Genomic DNA, 15,541 nt, shown 5'->3' on the forward strand with positions numbered 1-15,541 from the left:
GACATTATCTGTCTCTCATGAACCTGTATATGATGAGTGAACACTTTTATACAAGGTTTTGTCTATGTTTAGTAACAGTTTTTTATGTTTAACAATTTCCTGGCTTAGAGTTTGTATCAGAAATTGTGTTATAGGGTTCATTATCACAGTGATTTGAATTTTGGTGTCATCAGCAGACATTACTGGTAGACTTTTCTCTATGCTTTGGGGCAGATCATTGGTAAATGTAATAGAAGGTGGTAGACCAGGTGTGGAATATTCAGGAATACCTTGTCTCATGTCTTGCTCCTTTGACTGTGTGGTTTCCAAATTTTTTGAAGTACTTACAACTCTTTTATCTCAGTCTTAGAGATGACATTTGAACCAGTTATTGTATTTTCCCCTAATTCCATACTGTAGCAGCTTCTTCATGAATAATTCAAAACTGATCAGATCTAGTGACTTTTTGATATCAAGGAATACTTCTGTTGTATGCTTTCTGTCACAGAGCATACTATAACCTTAATTTAGAAATGAAATATAGGGCTCCATTAATTGATCTCTTTTTCAAAACCCAAACTGGTGAAGGGTCAATATATACTTATCTCTTTTTCAAAACCCAAACTGGTGAAGGGTCAATATATACTTGTTTTCCATGAACTTCATCACACAGGTTTACATTGCTGTCTCAAGAACCTAGGATATACTTGGTAGGATGAAGAAAATCTGGAGACTACTTAAGACAGGATCAACTGTTAAAATGTACTTGCTAATGGGAAACTATTTTATGTAAAATGTGACATTCTTCAAATAATAAAGAAAGGTATAAATATGACAAAATTTAAAATGTTGGAAATCAATGATTTTATGATGCAGAATGCTAACATAATATTAAATGAACATATACAATTTATTTTTTCATTGTCTCTTAAATTAAGTTTTATTTATTAATATATGAAGGAACTATATAAAGGCAACAGAAAAATCTGTTTTTAAATGTTAACTATTTCTTTTGGTATGAAATCATACTTCTGTACAGCGGTGTACTGTGCTTGAATGTTGGGAGCTATCCCCTTGAGGAATATGTCTTGTGTTTGCCCTCATTCAGTGCTAACCTCCTTAGCTTTAAAGGGAAGAAGAGGGACACCTTTATAATGACCAGTTCATTATTTGTTTTACATTCTACATAAATACACTCCTGGAAATTGAAATAAGAACACCGTGAATTCATTGTCCCAGGAAGGGGAAACTTTATTGACACATTCCTGGGGTCAGATACATCACATGATCACACTGACAGAACCACAGGCACATAGACACAGGCAACAGAGCATGCACAATGTCGGCACTAGTACAGTGTATATCCACCTTTTGCAGCAATGCAGGCTGCTATTCTCCCATGGAGACGATCGTAGAGATGCTGGATGTAGTCCTGTGGAACGGCTTGCCATGCCATTTCCATCTGGCGCCTCAGTTGGACCAGCGTTCGTGCTGGACGTGCAGACCGCGTGAGACGACGCTTCTTCCAGTCCCAAACATGCTCAATGGGGGACAGATCCGGAGATCTTGCTGGCCAGGGTAGTTGACTTACACCTTCTAGAGCACGTTGGGTGGCACGGGATACATGCGGACGTGCATTGTCCTGTTGGAACAGCAAGTTCCCTTGCCGGTCTAGGAATGGTAGAACGATGGGTTCGATGACGGTTTGGATGTACCGTGCACTATTCAGTGTCCCCTCAACGATCACCAGTGGTGTACGGCCAGTGTAGGAGATCGCTCCCCACACCATGATGCCGGGTGTTGGCCCTGTGTGTCTCGGTCGTATGCAGTCCTGATTGTGGTGCTCACCTGCACGGCGCCAAACACGCATACGACCATCATTGGCACCAAGACAGAAGCGACTCTCATCTCTGAAGACGACACGTCTCCATTCGTCCCTCCATTCACGCCTGTCGCGACACCACTGGAGGCGGGCTGCACGATGTTGGGGCGTGAGCGGAAGACGGCCTAACGGTGTGCGGGACCGTAGCCCAGCTTCATGGAGACGGTTGCGAATGGTCCTCGCCGATACCCCAGGAGCAACAGTGTCCCTAATTTGCTGGGAAGTGGCGGTGCGGTCCCCTACGGCACTGCGTAGGATCCTACGGTCTTGGCGTGCATCCGTGCGTCGCTGCGGTCCAGTCCCAGGTCAACGGGCACGTGCACCTTCCGCCGACCACTGGCGACAACATCGATGTACTGTAGAGACCTCACGCCCCACGTGTTGAGCAATTCGGCGGTACGTCCACCCGGCCTCCCGCATGCCCACTATACGCCCTCGCTCAAAGTCCGTCAACTGCACATACGGTTCACGTCCACGCTGTCGCGGCTTGCTACCAGTGTTAAAGACTGCGATGGAGCTCCGTATGCCACGGCAAACTGGCTGACACTGACGGCGGCGGTGCACAAATGCTGTGCAGCTAGCGCCATTCGACGGCCAACACCGCGGTTCCTGGTGTGTCCGCTGTGCCGTGCGTGTGATCATTGCTTGTACAGCCCTCTCGCAGTGTCCGGAGCAAGTATGGTGGGTCTGACACACCGGTGTCAATGTGTTCTTTTTTCCATTTCCAGGAGTGTATGAATGACCCTTTATGATCTGTCGTATACCCACTGTTTGAAGTTAAAACGATCGACACAGACATAATTTGAGACGTAGGATCTATTAAGGGTTTTATAATTCTCCAAGGGATTAAACTACTGCATACACTTAATATACAAATGAAGTTTCAGGTAGTCACCCTGAAAAATATAATATACTGTAATTAGAATATTTATAAGTGGTTACTGTATGAGTTTCAGTCTCAAGCTTAAAATTATTATTAGTAGATTATCAATGTATATCAGCATATTTTATACCAAGACTGAAAACAGTTTTCTTGATATAAGTATCATTTGAAGTTTTGTTTTCAATCTTCTGACATTTGCTGTAGTGGATGGTATGATAATAGTATACATACAGATTTAGATTTCTAGGCATTTTTTAAAAATAAGAATAGAAATTTCAGACTTTCATGTAAAGACAAACCAGAAATTCTTTAAAAACAGAGTGATTGTTTGTGTATCCCATTCAAATTACAGTTTATTTTGTATCTTTTGATTTTTTTGCATGAGCAGTGAAGCTGATCCACTGTCTGGATGGTGGAAAGATGAGGAATGGAGAAGTGATGTGCGGTATGCAGCAATGATAACTCACATAATTTCCAACTTTCAAATCAAAGTAATTGATGAACTGAAATTACCACTGTCATTCATTAGCAATGATAATGGCTTTCTGAGTTCACAGCCTCATAGTTTCACTCAACGCAGTTTGTTGGCAAGGTACGGATGTTTTATCTATATTTCCTAAGTTTTGTTTTATTAATGTAAATAGTTTTCCTGTTCTAATAACGAAGCAAAAGCAAAACATAAACTAGACAGGTGAAAAGTGTCTAAATAAAATTACTGAAAAATACTTTTGTGTGCAGTATTTTTTATGATCTTATGTTCCAAAATGATCATACTTTTATGATAATTTTTGTTCCACTTACAGACACAAGTAGGGTGGTCTATAATATGAAGTATTTTTTGTTACAGAACTGCATATAATCAACTACCAAAAATGATGTAATATGTTATTCTTAAGTTAATTTGGACATACATTTTGAAACATTTGAAATGAAGAAAGGCTTAATTAAATCCCTCATTCATTGATTAAAATATGACTCTTAGTAGGATTAATTGGATCATACATGCTGAAAACTTTTGTTTACATGCGATAAACATGAAAATAACAAAGAAAGGAATTTTACGATCAACACAATATTAGTGCCCTGAATATACAGTGAAGTGAAACAAGCACTGTATCATGAGTGAGATACAGAGGCAAGTAAGTGTGCCGGGACTTACCCCAGTTCACTGCTGGTAGCACCACGTCATCTTAATGTGTCCGTGTGTAGCGCACAACTATTGCACCATAATTAAAAGTAAAATTAAAAGTCAAAATTTTATATTCAAACTTTGTCAATATATATTTTATTGTAATAATGTTTTAAATATCAAGCTAATAAAGCTAGAAAGCCAGAATTTGGTCAGAATGTGCCTATAGATGTCATAAATAAGTGATGCAAGTTTCAAAGTAAAAGAATTAAAATTACAGGCAGGATCCCCATTTTTAAGAAAAATTGAAGGCACTAAATATTAGCCTTAGAAACGTAAAAGTTTGTTTTATGCTTCAGTTCAATCTAAAAATAATAACTAAGAGACCATGTTAACCATGTTAAACCACCTCTTATAGTTATAGAGTAATTTAAGGAAAACAAAACTTGTAACTAAAATACACCCATTTTTAGTAGATTAATTACCTGTAATTTTAATGATATAAAATTTTGGTTACAGCCCATGATAAAATAATAGAGCTATAACAAATTTTAGACTCATAGTATTAATAACAGCCAACACAAGATCTATTAAAGTTATAGTTCAGAGGTACCTATCTACCATTAGTTCCACTGTAAAAATTCTAGAAGGCAAAGTTTTTATTCAAGCGGGCTGAAACTTTTTCTGTGATTTCAACCATGTTACCAGAAGACCTGTAAAAATTAAGAAGATTCTAAATTAAATCATAAATTTGTTATTAAAGATTATGTGTCCGAGAAAGCAGTTGTTCAGAGGCTGCTGCTGCGTGCATAAGGCAGATGACATCAGATATTCCCTCAGCCATCCACTGCATCACATACATAAATACAGCTCAAGAGGCAGGCAAAAGGTTCATTTTGGACTCAGCCACTGTAAGAATCGTGTCTGTTAAATGTCGGATTGCGCTTTGCCTCGCATGACGTTAGAGAAGGACTGTGATAAAACGCGTATTTTCTGTAATAACTCATAGTGAACTCATGAGGACTGTACACCATCCTGGATTGTTTAGATTTCACTAAAGTAACTGTTCATGTGTCATCTGTGATAATTATAAATCTATGTGGCAAGTGGTGAATATTATTTCCACATTTGTGGCGAGCATTTATTTCAAACGCTTATTTAAGTATTGTTAGTCAGGGTGAAAGACAATGTGGTAGGAATGTACCATAGAAGTCACCTCTGAACTGCTAGTTATGCTGTTTAGAATATAGAGATTTACTGTCATTTGAACATAGTGATTTTCAAAGTGTTGTGTGTGAAATACTTTACTCAATATATGTTTGAACTAGAACTTTATACCTTCATTTATAATCATAGTGCTGATCCCCGCTAAGTAGAAAGAGAATAGAAACGTTTCTTTCAGGGGGCTGGACCAAAATGTGGCCGAGCAGACTGGAAACTAAGGTCAGTATGCTCTCCATTGCTTTCTGGCTGACCACAAAAATAGTTGCCAGACTCATGTGAGAAAGATGGCAAAGACAGAAATAAACAAACATCATCACATTAAACCTGCTGCCCCACAACAGAGCCTGTGGTAGGGCACTAAGGGGCATGAACAGCATCAGATGTTGAGTGATCACTGTGAAGGACATGAAGATGCCACATATTCATGTGAGACAGTGTTATCAGCATCAGTTAGAGTTTGAAAGAATCTCTATTTGGCTGCTGGATTAAATCATGCACTTGTGGTGGGATTCAGATGTGACAGTGGCCGATGTTGGACTGCATGGAAACACGAGGGCAGGCACACTCTTTGTCAAGGTCCCAGTCAACCACCACATTCCCTACTACAATCCCTACTGTCATTCACCTTTCTTATTACAATGCTTAAATGCTTACTCCATTCCATGTCACTTTACACCTAGATATTTAATCAATGTGGTACTGTCAAGCAGCACACTACTAATACTGTATTCAAATATTATGAGATTGTTTTTCCCATTCATCTGCATGAACTTACATTTTTCTACATTTAGAGCTAGCTGCCATTCATCACTCCAGCTACAAATTTTGCCTAAGTCATCTTGTGTCCTCCAGAAACTCAACAACAACACCTTCCTACACATCACAGCATCATCAGCAAACAGCTGCAGATTGCCAGTCATCCTATCCTCCAGATCATTTACGTGTAACAGCTGTCCTATCACAGTTCCCTAGGACATTCTGGATTACATCCTTGCCATCGAGTACATTGTACCGGGTTCTCTTACTTAAGAAGTAAGGGGCCAATGCCATAGAATACACTTTGTGAAATTGAATTGGGATTTAATCTTGGACACAACATTTAAAACTTTAGCTTTCCTTTTCCTGACTTCTACTGCCACACCAGACTGGTCAATGAGTGACTGGATAGAAGCCTTAGACTCAATCAGAGATTTTATATTTCTCGTGTTCTCAGTGAGATCTTTTGCTAAGATATAACAGTAGTACTTGTTGTATGTTTTGTGAATCAATCTTATTACGGATGCATGAATCTGTACTAAATTTATCCTGTTGTAATTTCAATGATGTCTTTTGAACTGAGAGTGCAACAGCTTTTGCATCCTCAGGATTTTCTGAATTTCATTGTTTAACCATGTGGATATTTTCCACCCATAATACTTTTAGTCTGCACATAGTTCCAGAGCAGTATTTCCTTTTAAACTCTGCATATGATTCCTCTATGTCCATCATATTGTAACTTAATGATGTCAGCTAATTGTCTTAAGTTGGATGCTAACGTCTGCTTACCTTCTCTTTCTAAGAGAAATACTTTCCTACCCTTCTTGATTGATTTTTAACTTTAGGAACCATAGTCACTGTGATGACATCATGGTCACTAATCCCTGTCTCTACGCTGCTGCTGTCGATAAGATCTTACCTGACATCTTGGATATTCTGGAATCCAGCCGGATGTTCGCGTCGTTCTCGCACGATATTTCAACAGAATGCCTCGGTGTCTTCTTCAGGTGCTACCTGAGACAGGTAGCACCTGAAGAAGACAGCGAGGCATGCTGTTGAAATATCATGCGAGAACGACGCGAACATCCGGCTGGATTCCTGAATATCCAAGATGTCAACAGATCGCTGGGAAAGGATGGAGAATTACACAAGATCTTACCTGTTTGTAGCTACAAGGTCTAAAATATCTCCATTGTGAGTGGTCTCTGAACTAGCTGCTCAAGATAGTTTTCCTTACAACTCAAAAATAGTTTTGTACTGTGATCCATTGTCACAAATTCAATGACTGAATTATGCTGATAGGGAAAGAAGGCAAAAGTTACACAATCAGTAAATAAGATAATGAAGTCTGTTTTCTGTAGTTATAGTGCAATTTATTGATGAATTTTAAGGAATAAAATAGCAAGAAGTTGGTCAAATATTATAAATACCTCATTGTGCTACTTTGTGTTGCCATAAAACAGAAGAGATACACAAACTTTCAAGTTTCGGGTGAAAGAAAAAAATCAAGTAATATGGTGAACCTGTAACCTTCCTTTCTTTAGGAACAAGACCAATTGCAACTATCTTGTCTTCACCTTGCAACAGTCACCTGAATGTAAGTAGACTTAGAATTTGGTTTGAACAGTCTATTTCTAAAGACTATCACAGAAATTCCGATATTGCTAAACCATGACAGGTTCTGCTGCACCAAATATTTAGAAGTAATACAAAAATCAGAAAAAATGATTTTGCATTGTGAATACCACCAGTATAAGTAAAACATTAGAAATGTATTACATATGCCTTAAAAGATCCATGCCTTATACCCCCTGCACGTATCTTCTATTAGAATGTTTTTGTAAATGGAAATCTCAATATAAAGATTTCAGATGAGTGGAACTACACCTCCTCACCAGCAATTCTTCCAGAAACCTGTGTATGCAGTTATGGGACTCTTATCCCTGCTTGGAAAGGCTGAAATGAGATCTAGGTTGTTAGAACCAGACAAAAAGTAAGTAAGTAATTAAGTTATTTCTTCTTTTCTTGTGAACATTCTAACTGCTTGTTAAGTTCTAGTATCACATTTTTTGCTAAAAAACTCTTTGTCTCTTAGGAATAATGCTAAATATTTTCTCAGAAGCCCACTCATCATGGGGATAAATTAGATCCCAAGGCAGTAATTAGAACTGACCTCTTTGTTGGTGTCCCTAGCATCAGTGAACTTTAGGTATTTGTAGCAACAATAATTGTATGAATATAAGAACAAAGGACAACTAAAACATCTGAAAAGATTTACATGTTCCATAAGCAGGATAAAGAGGGAGCCATATTGTTTCACAAAGAGAAAATAAGTATGTATTTACCTCTGAAAAGGACTATCTAGAAGAAATGTGTCTCAAGGTTAAAAGAATGATTGACAAGCACTGGATAGATATGAACATAGCAGAACAGTACACAATAGGTGTGAAACAAATCAAGGGGCTATAGACCCAGAGATGCTACATGAAAGATGTTTAGCTGTCAAGAGAGTAATGTGCAAAGCCTTCAGTAACTACCATAGAAGAAATGTGTAAAGAAATAGTGATTAATGTATCATAAATGTAATACAAAGCTTACCTTTGACCTCCTGGACTCACCTCACACCATAGAGGTTAGTACTATAGAGAACTCTTAAGTAGTTCAGAGGTACATTACACTTCATCCTTTTCAGGTGGCTGATAGTGTGTTTAGCGGACACAAGGGCTTTATAGCTTAAGTGACTCTTCATCCAATCCAGATAATGACAGCTGTATGAGACCCAGAAAAAATAGTGTAAGACCCAAAGAAACAACCCCTTGGATGAAAAAATTAAAATCCTAATAATTAAATGTTGAAGTATTCACAGCAAAATCCCATAGTTCAAAACAGCCCTGAAAAGCAGTGGAGCTGATATACTACATCTACATCTACATCTAAATCTACATACATACTCCGCAATCCACCATACGGTGCGTGGCGGAAGGTACCTCGTACCAAAACTAGCATCTTCTCTCCCTGTTCCACTCACGAACAGAACGAGGGAAAAATGACTGCCTATATGCCTCTGTACAAGCCCTAATCTCTCTTATCTTATCTTTGTGGCCTTTCCGCGAAATATAAGTTGGCGGCAGTAAAATTGTACTGCAATTAGTCTCAAATGCCGGTTCTCTAAATTTCCTCAGTAGCGATTCACGAAAAGAATGCCTCCTTTCCACTAGAGACTCCCACCCACGTTCCTGAAGCATTTCTGTAACACTCGCGTGATGATCAAACCTACCAGTAACAAATCTAGCAGCCTGCCTCTGAATTGCTTCTATGTCCTCCCTTAATCTGACCTGATAGGGATCCCAAACGCTCAAGCAGTACTCAAGAATAGGTTGTATTAGTGTTTTATAAGTGGTCTCCTTTACAGATGAACCACATCTTCCCAAAATTCTACCAATGAACAAAGACGACTATCTGCCTTCCCCACAACTGCCATTACATACTTGTCCCACTTCATATCGCTCTGCAATGTTACGCCCAAATATTTAATCGACGTGACTGTGTCAAGTGCTACACTACTAATGGAGTATTCAAACATTATGGGATTCTTTTTCCTATTCATCTGCATTAATTTACATTTACCTATATTTAGAGTTAGCTGCCATTCATTACACCAATCACAAATCCAGTCCAAGTCATCTTGTATCCTCCTACAGTCACTCAACGACGACACCTTCCCGTACACCACAGCATCATCAGCAGACAGCCACACATTGCTATCCACCCTATCCAAAAGATCATTTGTGGAGATAGAAAACAACAACAGACCTACCACACTTCCCTGTGGCACTCCAGATGATACCCTCACATCCGATGAACACTCACCATCGAGGACAATGTACTGGGTTCTATTACTTAAGAAGTCTTCGAGCCACTCACATATTTGGGAACCAATCCCATATGCTCGTACCTTAGGAGTCTGCAATGGGGCACCGAGTCGAACGCTTTCCGGAAGTCAAGGAACATGGCATCCGTCTGATACCCTTCATCCATATCATGTGAAAAAAGGGCGAGTTGCGTTTCACAGGAGTGATGCTTTCTAAACCCGTGCTGATGCATGGACAGCAATTTCTCTGTCTCAAGGAAATTCATTAAATTTGAACTGAGAATATGTTCGAGAATCCTGCAACAAACCAATGTTAAGGATATTGGTCTGTAATTTTGAGGATCCGTCCTTCTGCCCTTCTTATATACAGGTATCACCTGAGCTTTTTCCCAGTCGCTTGGGACTTGATGTTGGGCAAGATTCACGATAAATGCAAGCTAAGTAAGGAGCCAATGCAGTAGAGTACTCTCTGTAAAACCGAATTGGAATCCCATCAGGACCTGGTGATTTATTTATTTTCAACCCATTCAGCTGCTTCACAACCACAGGGATATCTACCATTGTGTCCTCCATACGGAAAACCGTACAAGACTCAAACGGCGATATGCTTGTACGATACTCCTGCTTGAAAGATTTCACAAATGCTAAATTTAAAATTTCATCTTTCGTTTTGCTGTCTTCCGTTGCCAGGCCATACTGATCAGTGAGTGACTGGATGGAAGCCTTCGACCCGCTTGGTGATTTTATGTAAGACCAGAATTTCCTTGGGTTTTCAGCAAGATCTTTGCTAACGTATGATGGTGGTAGTGGTTGTATGCTTTGCGCATTGCTCTTTTTACAGCAGCATGGATCTCTACTAACTTTTGACTGTCCTCATTCTCCTGATCTTTCTTGTAGCGCGAGTACAACTGTCTTTGCTTCCTGAGCATTCTCCGAATTGCACTGTTAAACCACAGTGGGTCTTTTCTGTTTGTAACCCACTTATTCAGCACATACTTGTCCAGTGCATAATTTACAATGTGTTTAAAATTTTCCCATAATTCTTCCACATCCATCGTACCAGAAGTAAATGGAGTCGATTCATTTACTAAGTGGGATGCTAACAACTGCTTATCTGCTCTTTCTAGTAAGAATACTCTCCTAGCCTTATTGACTGACTTTTTAACTTTCTTAACCATAGTTGTAATGACAACATCATGATCACTAATCTCTGTCTCAACACTGACACCGTCGATGAGGTCTGATCTGTTCATGGTTACCAGATCTAATATATTTCCATTACATGTTGGCTGTCGATTTAGCTGCTCAAGACAGTTTTCAGATAATTTTTTCAAAAGTAATTCACACGACGGCTTGTCTGTACCACCTGTAATGTATCCATAGACATCCCAGTCTATACTAAGTAGGTTGGAGTCGCCTCCGACTAATATAGCATGATTCGGGTACTTCTGCGATACAGAGTGTAGACTCCCTTTGAATGATTCTAGAACTGTCATGGTGGAACCTGGTGACTGGTAATAACACCCAACAATTAACTTTATTTCTTCTAGCCCTGTTAAACGTGTCCAGATTAGTTCACAATTACACTCTACCTCGACCTCAGTAGACACAATATTTTTGTCAACTGCAATGAAGACACCACCTCCTACGGTGTCGAATCTGTCTTTCCAATACACATTCTGACCCTCACTAAATATTTCAGAACTTCCTATCTCAGGGTTCAGCCAGGTCTCAATCCCGAGAATAATTTGCACGCCACACGCTTCCTGGCAGGCAGTAATTTTAGGAACTTTATTCCGAGCACTCTGAAAATTTACTGCTAATATCTTGATAGCTGAAGTGTCTTTACACTGAGCGCGTCCTGATTTCCCTGCCTGCATTTCGACTGGTGAGTGTTCATCAGGACACCTCGCACTACTGCCTAGCCTAAAAAAAAGCCATGTGCACGCCACAAGTACTCTGCTACCCAAGTAGCCACTGCCTTTGTGTAGTGCACCCCTGACCTATCTAGGGGCGTCCTACAATTCCCCACCCAATAGCGCAAGTCTAGGAATCTGCAGCCAAGACTGTCACAGAATCGACGAAGCCTCTGGTTGAGACCCTCCACTCGGCTCCAAACCAAAGGACCTTGATCCACTCTGGAAACGATGCTGCAAATAGAGAGCTCTGCTTGCACCCCGCATACAAGGCCAGTGGTCTTCACCAAATTGCCAGCCACCTGTACGAACTGAGGATTGCCTCAGAACCCAAGCGACAGACATCATTAGTGCCGACGTGAGCAACAACTTGCAGACGACTGCACCCCGTACGCTCGATAGCCACAGGCAAGGCCGCCTTCACATCATGGATGAGGCCCCTGGCAGACAAACCGAGTGCACGTTGGAATTATTTCCAGCCCTGTACGCTATTTCCGTAAGGGGCTCCATCATCCGCCTAACATTGGAGCTCCCAATAACCAGCAAGCCTTTGCCCCTGTGCACCTGCTCGGGCCCAGCTGAAGGAGCGGTTGCCTGCCCACTGACAGGATGAACGGGCGAGGCCAGCCAGCCAGCCTCCACATTGACCCTCTGCCTCAACCGACGCAAACGCGTTGCAGTCTGCCACTCACCCTGAGGTGAGGGCGGCCCCAGTGCGCCGGGTACACTAGAAGGTGCCTCGGCGGCTGAGTCAGCGGACACAGCAAGCGACACCTGGGGTGTCGCAAGTGACACGCCAGACCCTCCGCCGTTGCTGCACCTTGAGGCAGCAGCCTGAAGGCGGCTGACCGTGGCCAACAGCACGCTCAGCTGCTCGCGAACAATGGCCAGTTCCTCCTGCGCCCGCACACAGCACACACACACCCTATCCATCCTACTGCTAATATCTGGGTGTATAGAGTTGTGACAAATAAAACAGCAATATGTGACTGCACAGTTGCGTCACCAGCACCAGATTGAGCTGCGATATATGAACAACTACTTACGAACCAAGCAATCAAATGACCACGACTACGCCACTATACAGATATTATAATGCGGTCCTACCCTGTCTTAGTACAAATGAGAACTGCCTACGCAATGTTACATTCTACTGTTATTAAAATTTGATACTACCCCTTTCTAATTCGAAAATGTGTGAAGATCCGATAAATTTCACCACATAAGCACACAAACACACAAAGTAATTTGAATTAAACCTGCAGAACTAATATGAAAAACTGAATATATGACTAGTTTCTGCTGCTGCTGCTCGCACACATCACTCTGCAAGCACAGATGAAACAGCACTGGCCTCTGTCTGCTGCTAACTGACTCTACGAAATAAACAGAAAGCACTGGCTGTCCAAAACAAACAACTGACTAATGACTCCGCAAATTTATACTTTACAGCTATTAATAAGCAATATAACTCCTCTCAAATACGAGAATACACAAGGATTTTATGTAATTAAATATGCAAGTGCACAAATATTCAGAAATAAATTAAGAATCAAACTACAAAAGAAATATGAAAGCTGAATATGTGACTCGCTACTGCACTGCTGCTGCACTACTGCTGCACTGATACTTCACCAGCGGCTGCTCAAGGCTGGCTAGGTACAGGAAGCTGTCTAAAACCCAATATTGACAGCAGTGAGATTTTTGGGGGAATTCTAAGTATATAACAATATGATGGGCTAATGTAAAGTGGGGAGATGCTATATTATTTTACAGTACACAAGAAACTCAAATACAATGAGATATAAACTGAAGCTGCCTGTGAAATTCTATGGTCAAGACTCAATACAAAGGATGGCTATAAACTTTTAATTGGATCTTTCTATCAGCCAACACACGCACATCCAGATGAAACTGAAAACTTCAGATAAATCTTCAGTTCACTAGTGCGAATGTTTCCAAATCACACCATCATGGAAGTCTTTAGTTACCCAGCCTTTGTTTGGGGTAAATACAGTTTTGCAAGTGGTGGACATGACAAGACATCCTGCAAAACATTAGTCAATGTCCTCTCTGAAAAATAATTAGAACAAACAGTTTGGAAGCTCATGCATGATGGAAATACAGGGTGATTGAAAAAGAATACCACAACTTTAGGAATTTAAAACTCTGCAACGACAAAAGGCAGAGCTAAGCACTATCTGTCGGCGAATTAAGGGAGCTATAAAGTTTCATTTAGTTGTACATTTGTTCGCTTGAGGCGCTGTTGACTAGGCGTCAGCGTCAGTTGATGCTAAGATGGCGACCGCTCAACAGAAAGCTTTTTGTGTTATTGAGTACGGCAGAAGTGAATCGACGACAGTTGTTCAGCGTGCATTTTGAACGAAGTATGGTGTTAAACCTCCTGATAGGTGGTGTATTAAACGTTGGTATAAAGAGTTTTCTGTGCCATTTCAGCCAATAAAGTTTTTGGTCCCTTTTTCTTTGAAGGTGCTACTGTAACTGGACTACAGTATCTGGAGATGTTAGAGAATTGGCTGTTCCCTCAGCTCGAACAAGAAGCACAACAATTCATATTTCAGCAGGATGGAGCGCCACCACATTGGCACTTATCTGTCCGTAACTACCTGAATGTCAACTACCCAAGGCGATGGATCGGCCGCCAGGCAGCCCGTGACAGAGCACTTCATCACTGGCCTCCAAGAAGCCCTGATCTTACCCCCTGCGATTTTTTCTTATGGGGCTATGTTAAGGATATGGTGTTCGGCCACCTCTCCCAGCCACCATTGATGATTTGAAACGAGAATTAACAGCAGCTATCCAAACTGTTACGCCTGATATGCTACAGAGAGTGTGGAACGAGTTGGAGTATCGGGTTGATATTGCTCAAGTGTCTGGAGGGGGCCATATTGAACATCTCTGAACTTGTTTTTGAGTGAAAAAAAACTTTTTAAATACTCTTTGTAATGATGTATAACAGAAGGTTATATTATGTTTCTTTCATTAAATACACATTTTTAAAGTTGTGGTATTCTTTTTGAATCACCATGTATATTAGACATAATGGTAACAAATAGCTCTGCCCTCTTTGAGGCTGCCCATATTGAAAAAGGTGTCAGTGACCACGAGACAGCTGCAGCAGGAATGAGTAAAAAAGTACAAAGGGCAGCTAAAACAAGTGGGAAGATTTATATGTTTAGTGACATGGTGACAAAGGCCTTAATGGCCGAAAGCTATGAGTGCGTGAATCTTTTTATTGTGCCTATCGCAACTCAGCATCTCCACTATATGGTGAGTAGCAACTTACCTTCTCTGGTATTGTTACATGTTTAGTAAGTTAGATAAAGTAGCAGTTGTGTCATATCCCAAAGAGGAATTCTAAACATTTACTTCTGGGCAGTAGTATAGAGAAGAAATGTGGTGCAAATTTAAAGTGGTTCAAATGGCTCTGACAATTATGGGACTTAATATCTGAGATCAGCAGTTCCCTAGAACTTGGAACTACTTAAATCGAACTAACCTAAGGACATCACACACATCCATGCCCGAGGCAGGATTCGAACCTGCGACCGTAGCGGTTGCGCAGTTCCAGACTGAAGCGCCTAGAACCACTTGGCCACAGCAGCTGGTGCAAATTTAAAAGATTGGCTGCCTGTGCACTAGATAATTTGTAATTAGTAGAAGAGTTCATAATCAGAAGAACTCTCCATAGTATACAGACACTGTAAAGAAACTCATAATGAACAATGATAGTTGCATAATACGTGTGAAACAAATCAGAGAGCTATAAATCAAGAGATCCTGCATGAAACTTGTTTAGCTCTCAAGAGGGTAATGTCCAAAGCCTTGAATAACTACTGTAGAAGAAGAGAATCAAAAGATTTCTTTCAAAAACCTAAGA

General features: G+C 40.6%; 1 protein-coding gene across 1 annotated transcript in view; it reads left to right on the plus strand.

The window, feature by feature from the left end:
* LOC126481474 (alpha-L-iduronidase) overlaps window positions 1–15,541 on the plus strand; it is a 247,787-nt gene that overhangs the window by 157,202 nt on the left and 75,044 nt on the right. Inside the window, exons 8-9 of the mRNA XM_050105252.1 lie at window positions 3,133–3,336; window positions 7,718–7,846. Coding sequence (XP_049961209.1) covers window positions 3,133–3,336; window positions 7,718–7,846 — 333 coding nt within the window. The remainder of the gene's footprint in view (window positions 1–3,132; window positions 3,337–7,717; window positions 7,847–15,541) is intronic.

Source organism: Schistocerca serialis, chromosome 5, assembly GCF_023864345.2.
Source record: "Schistocerca serialis cubense isolate TAMUIC-IGC-003099 chromosome 5, iqSchSeri2.2, whole genome shotgun sequence".
Classification (NCBI taxonomy): domain Eukaryota; kingdom Metazoa; phylum Arthropoda; class Insecta; order Orthoptera; family Acrididae; genus Schistocerca; species Schistocerca serialis.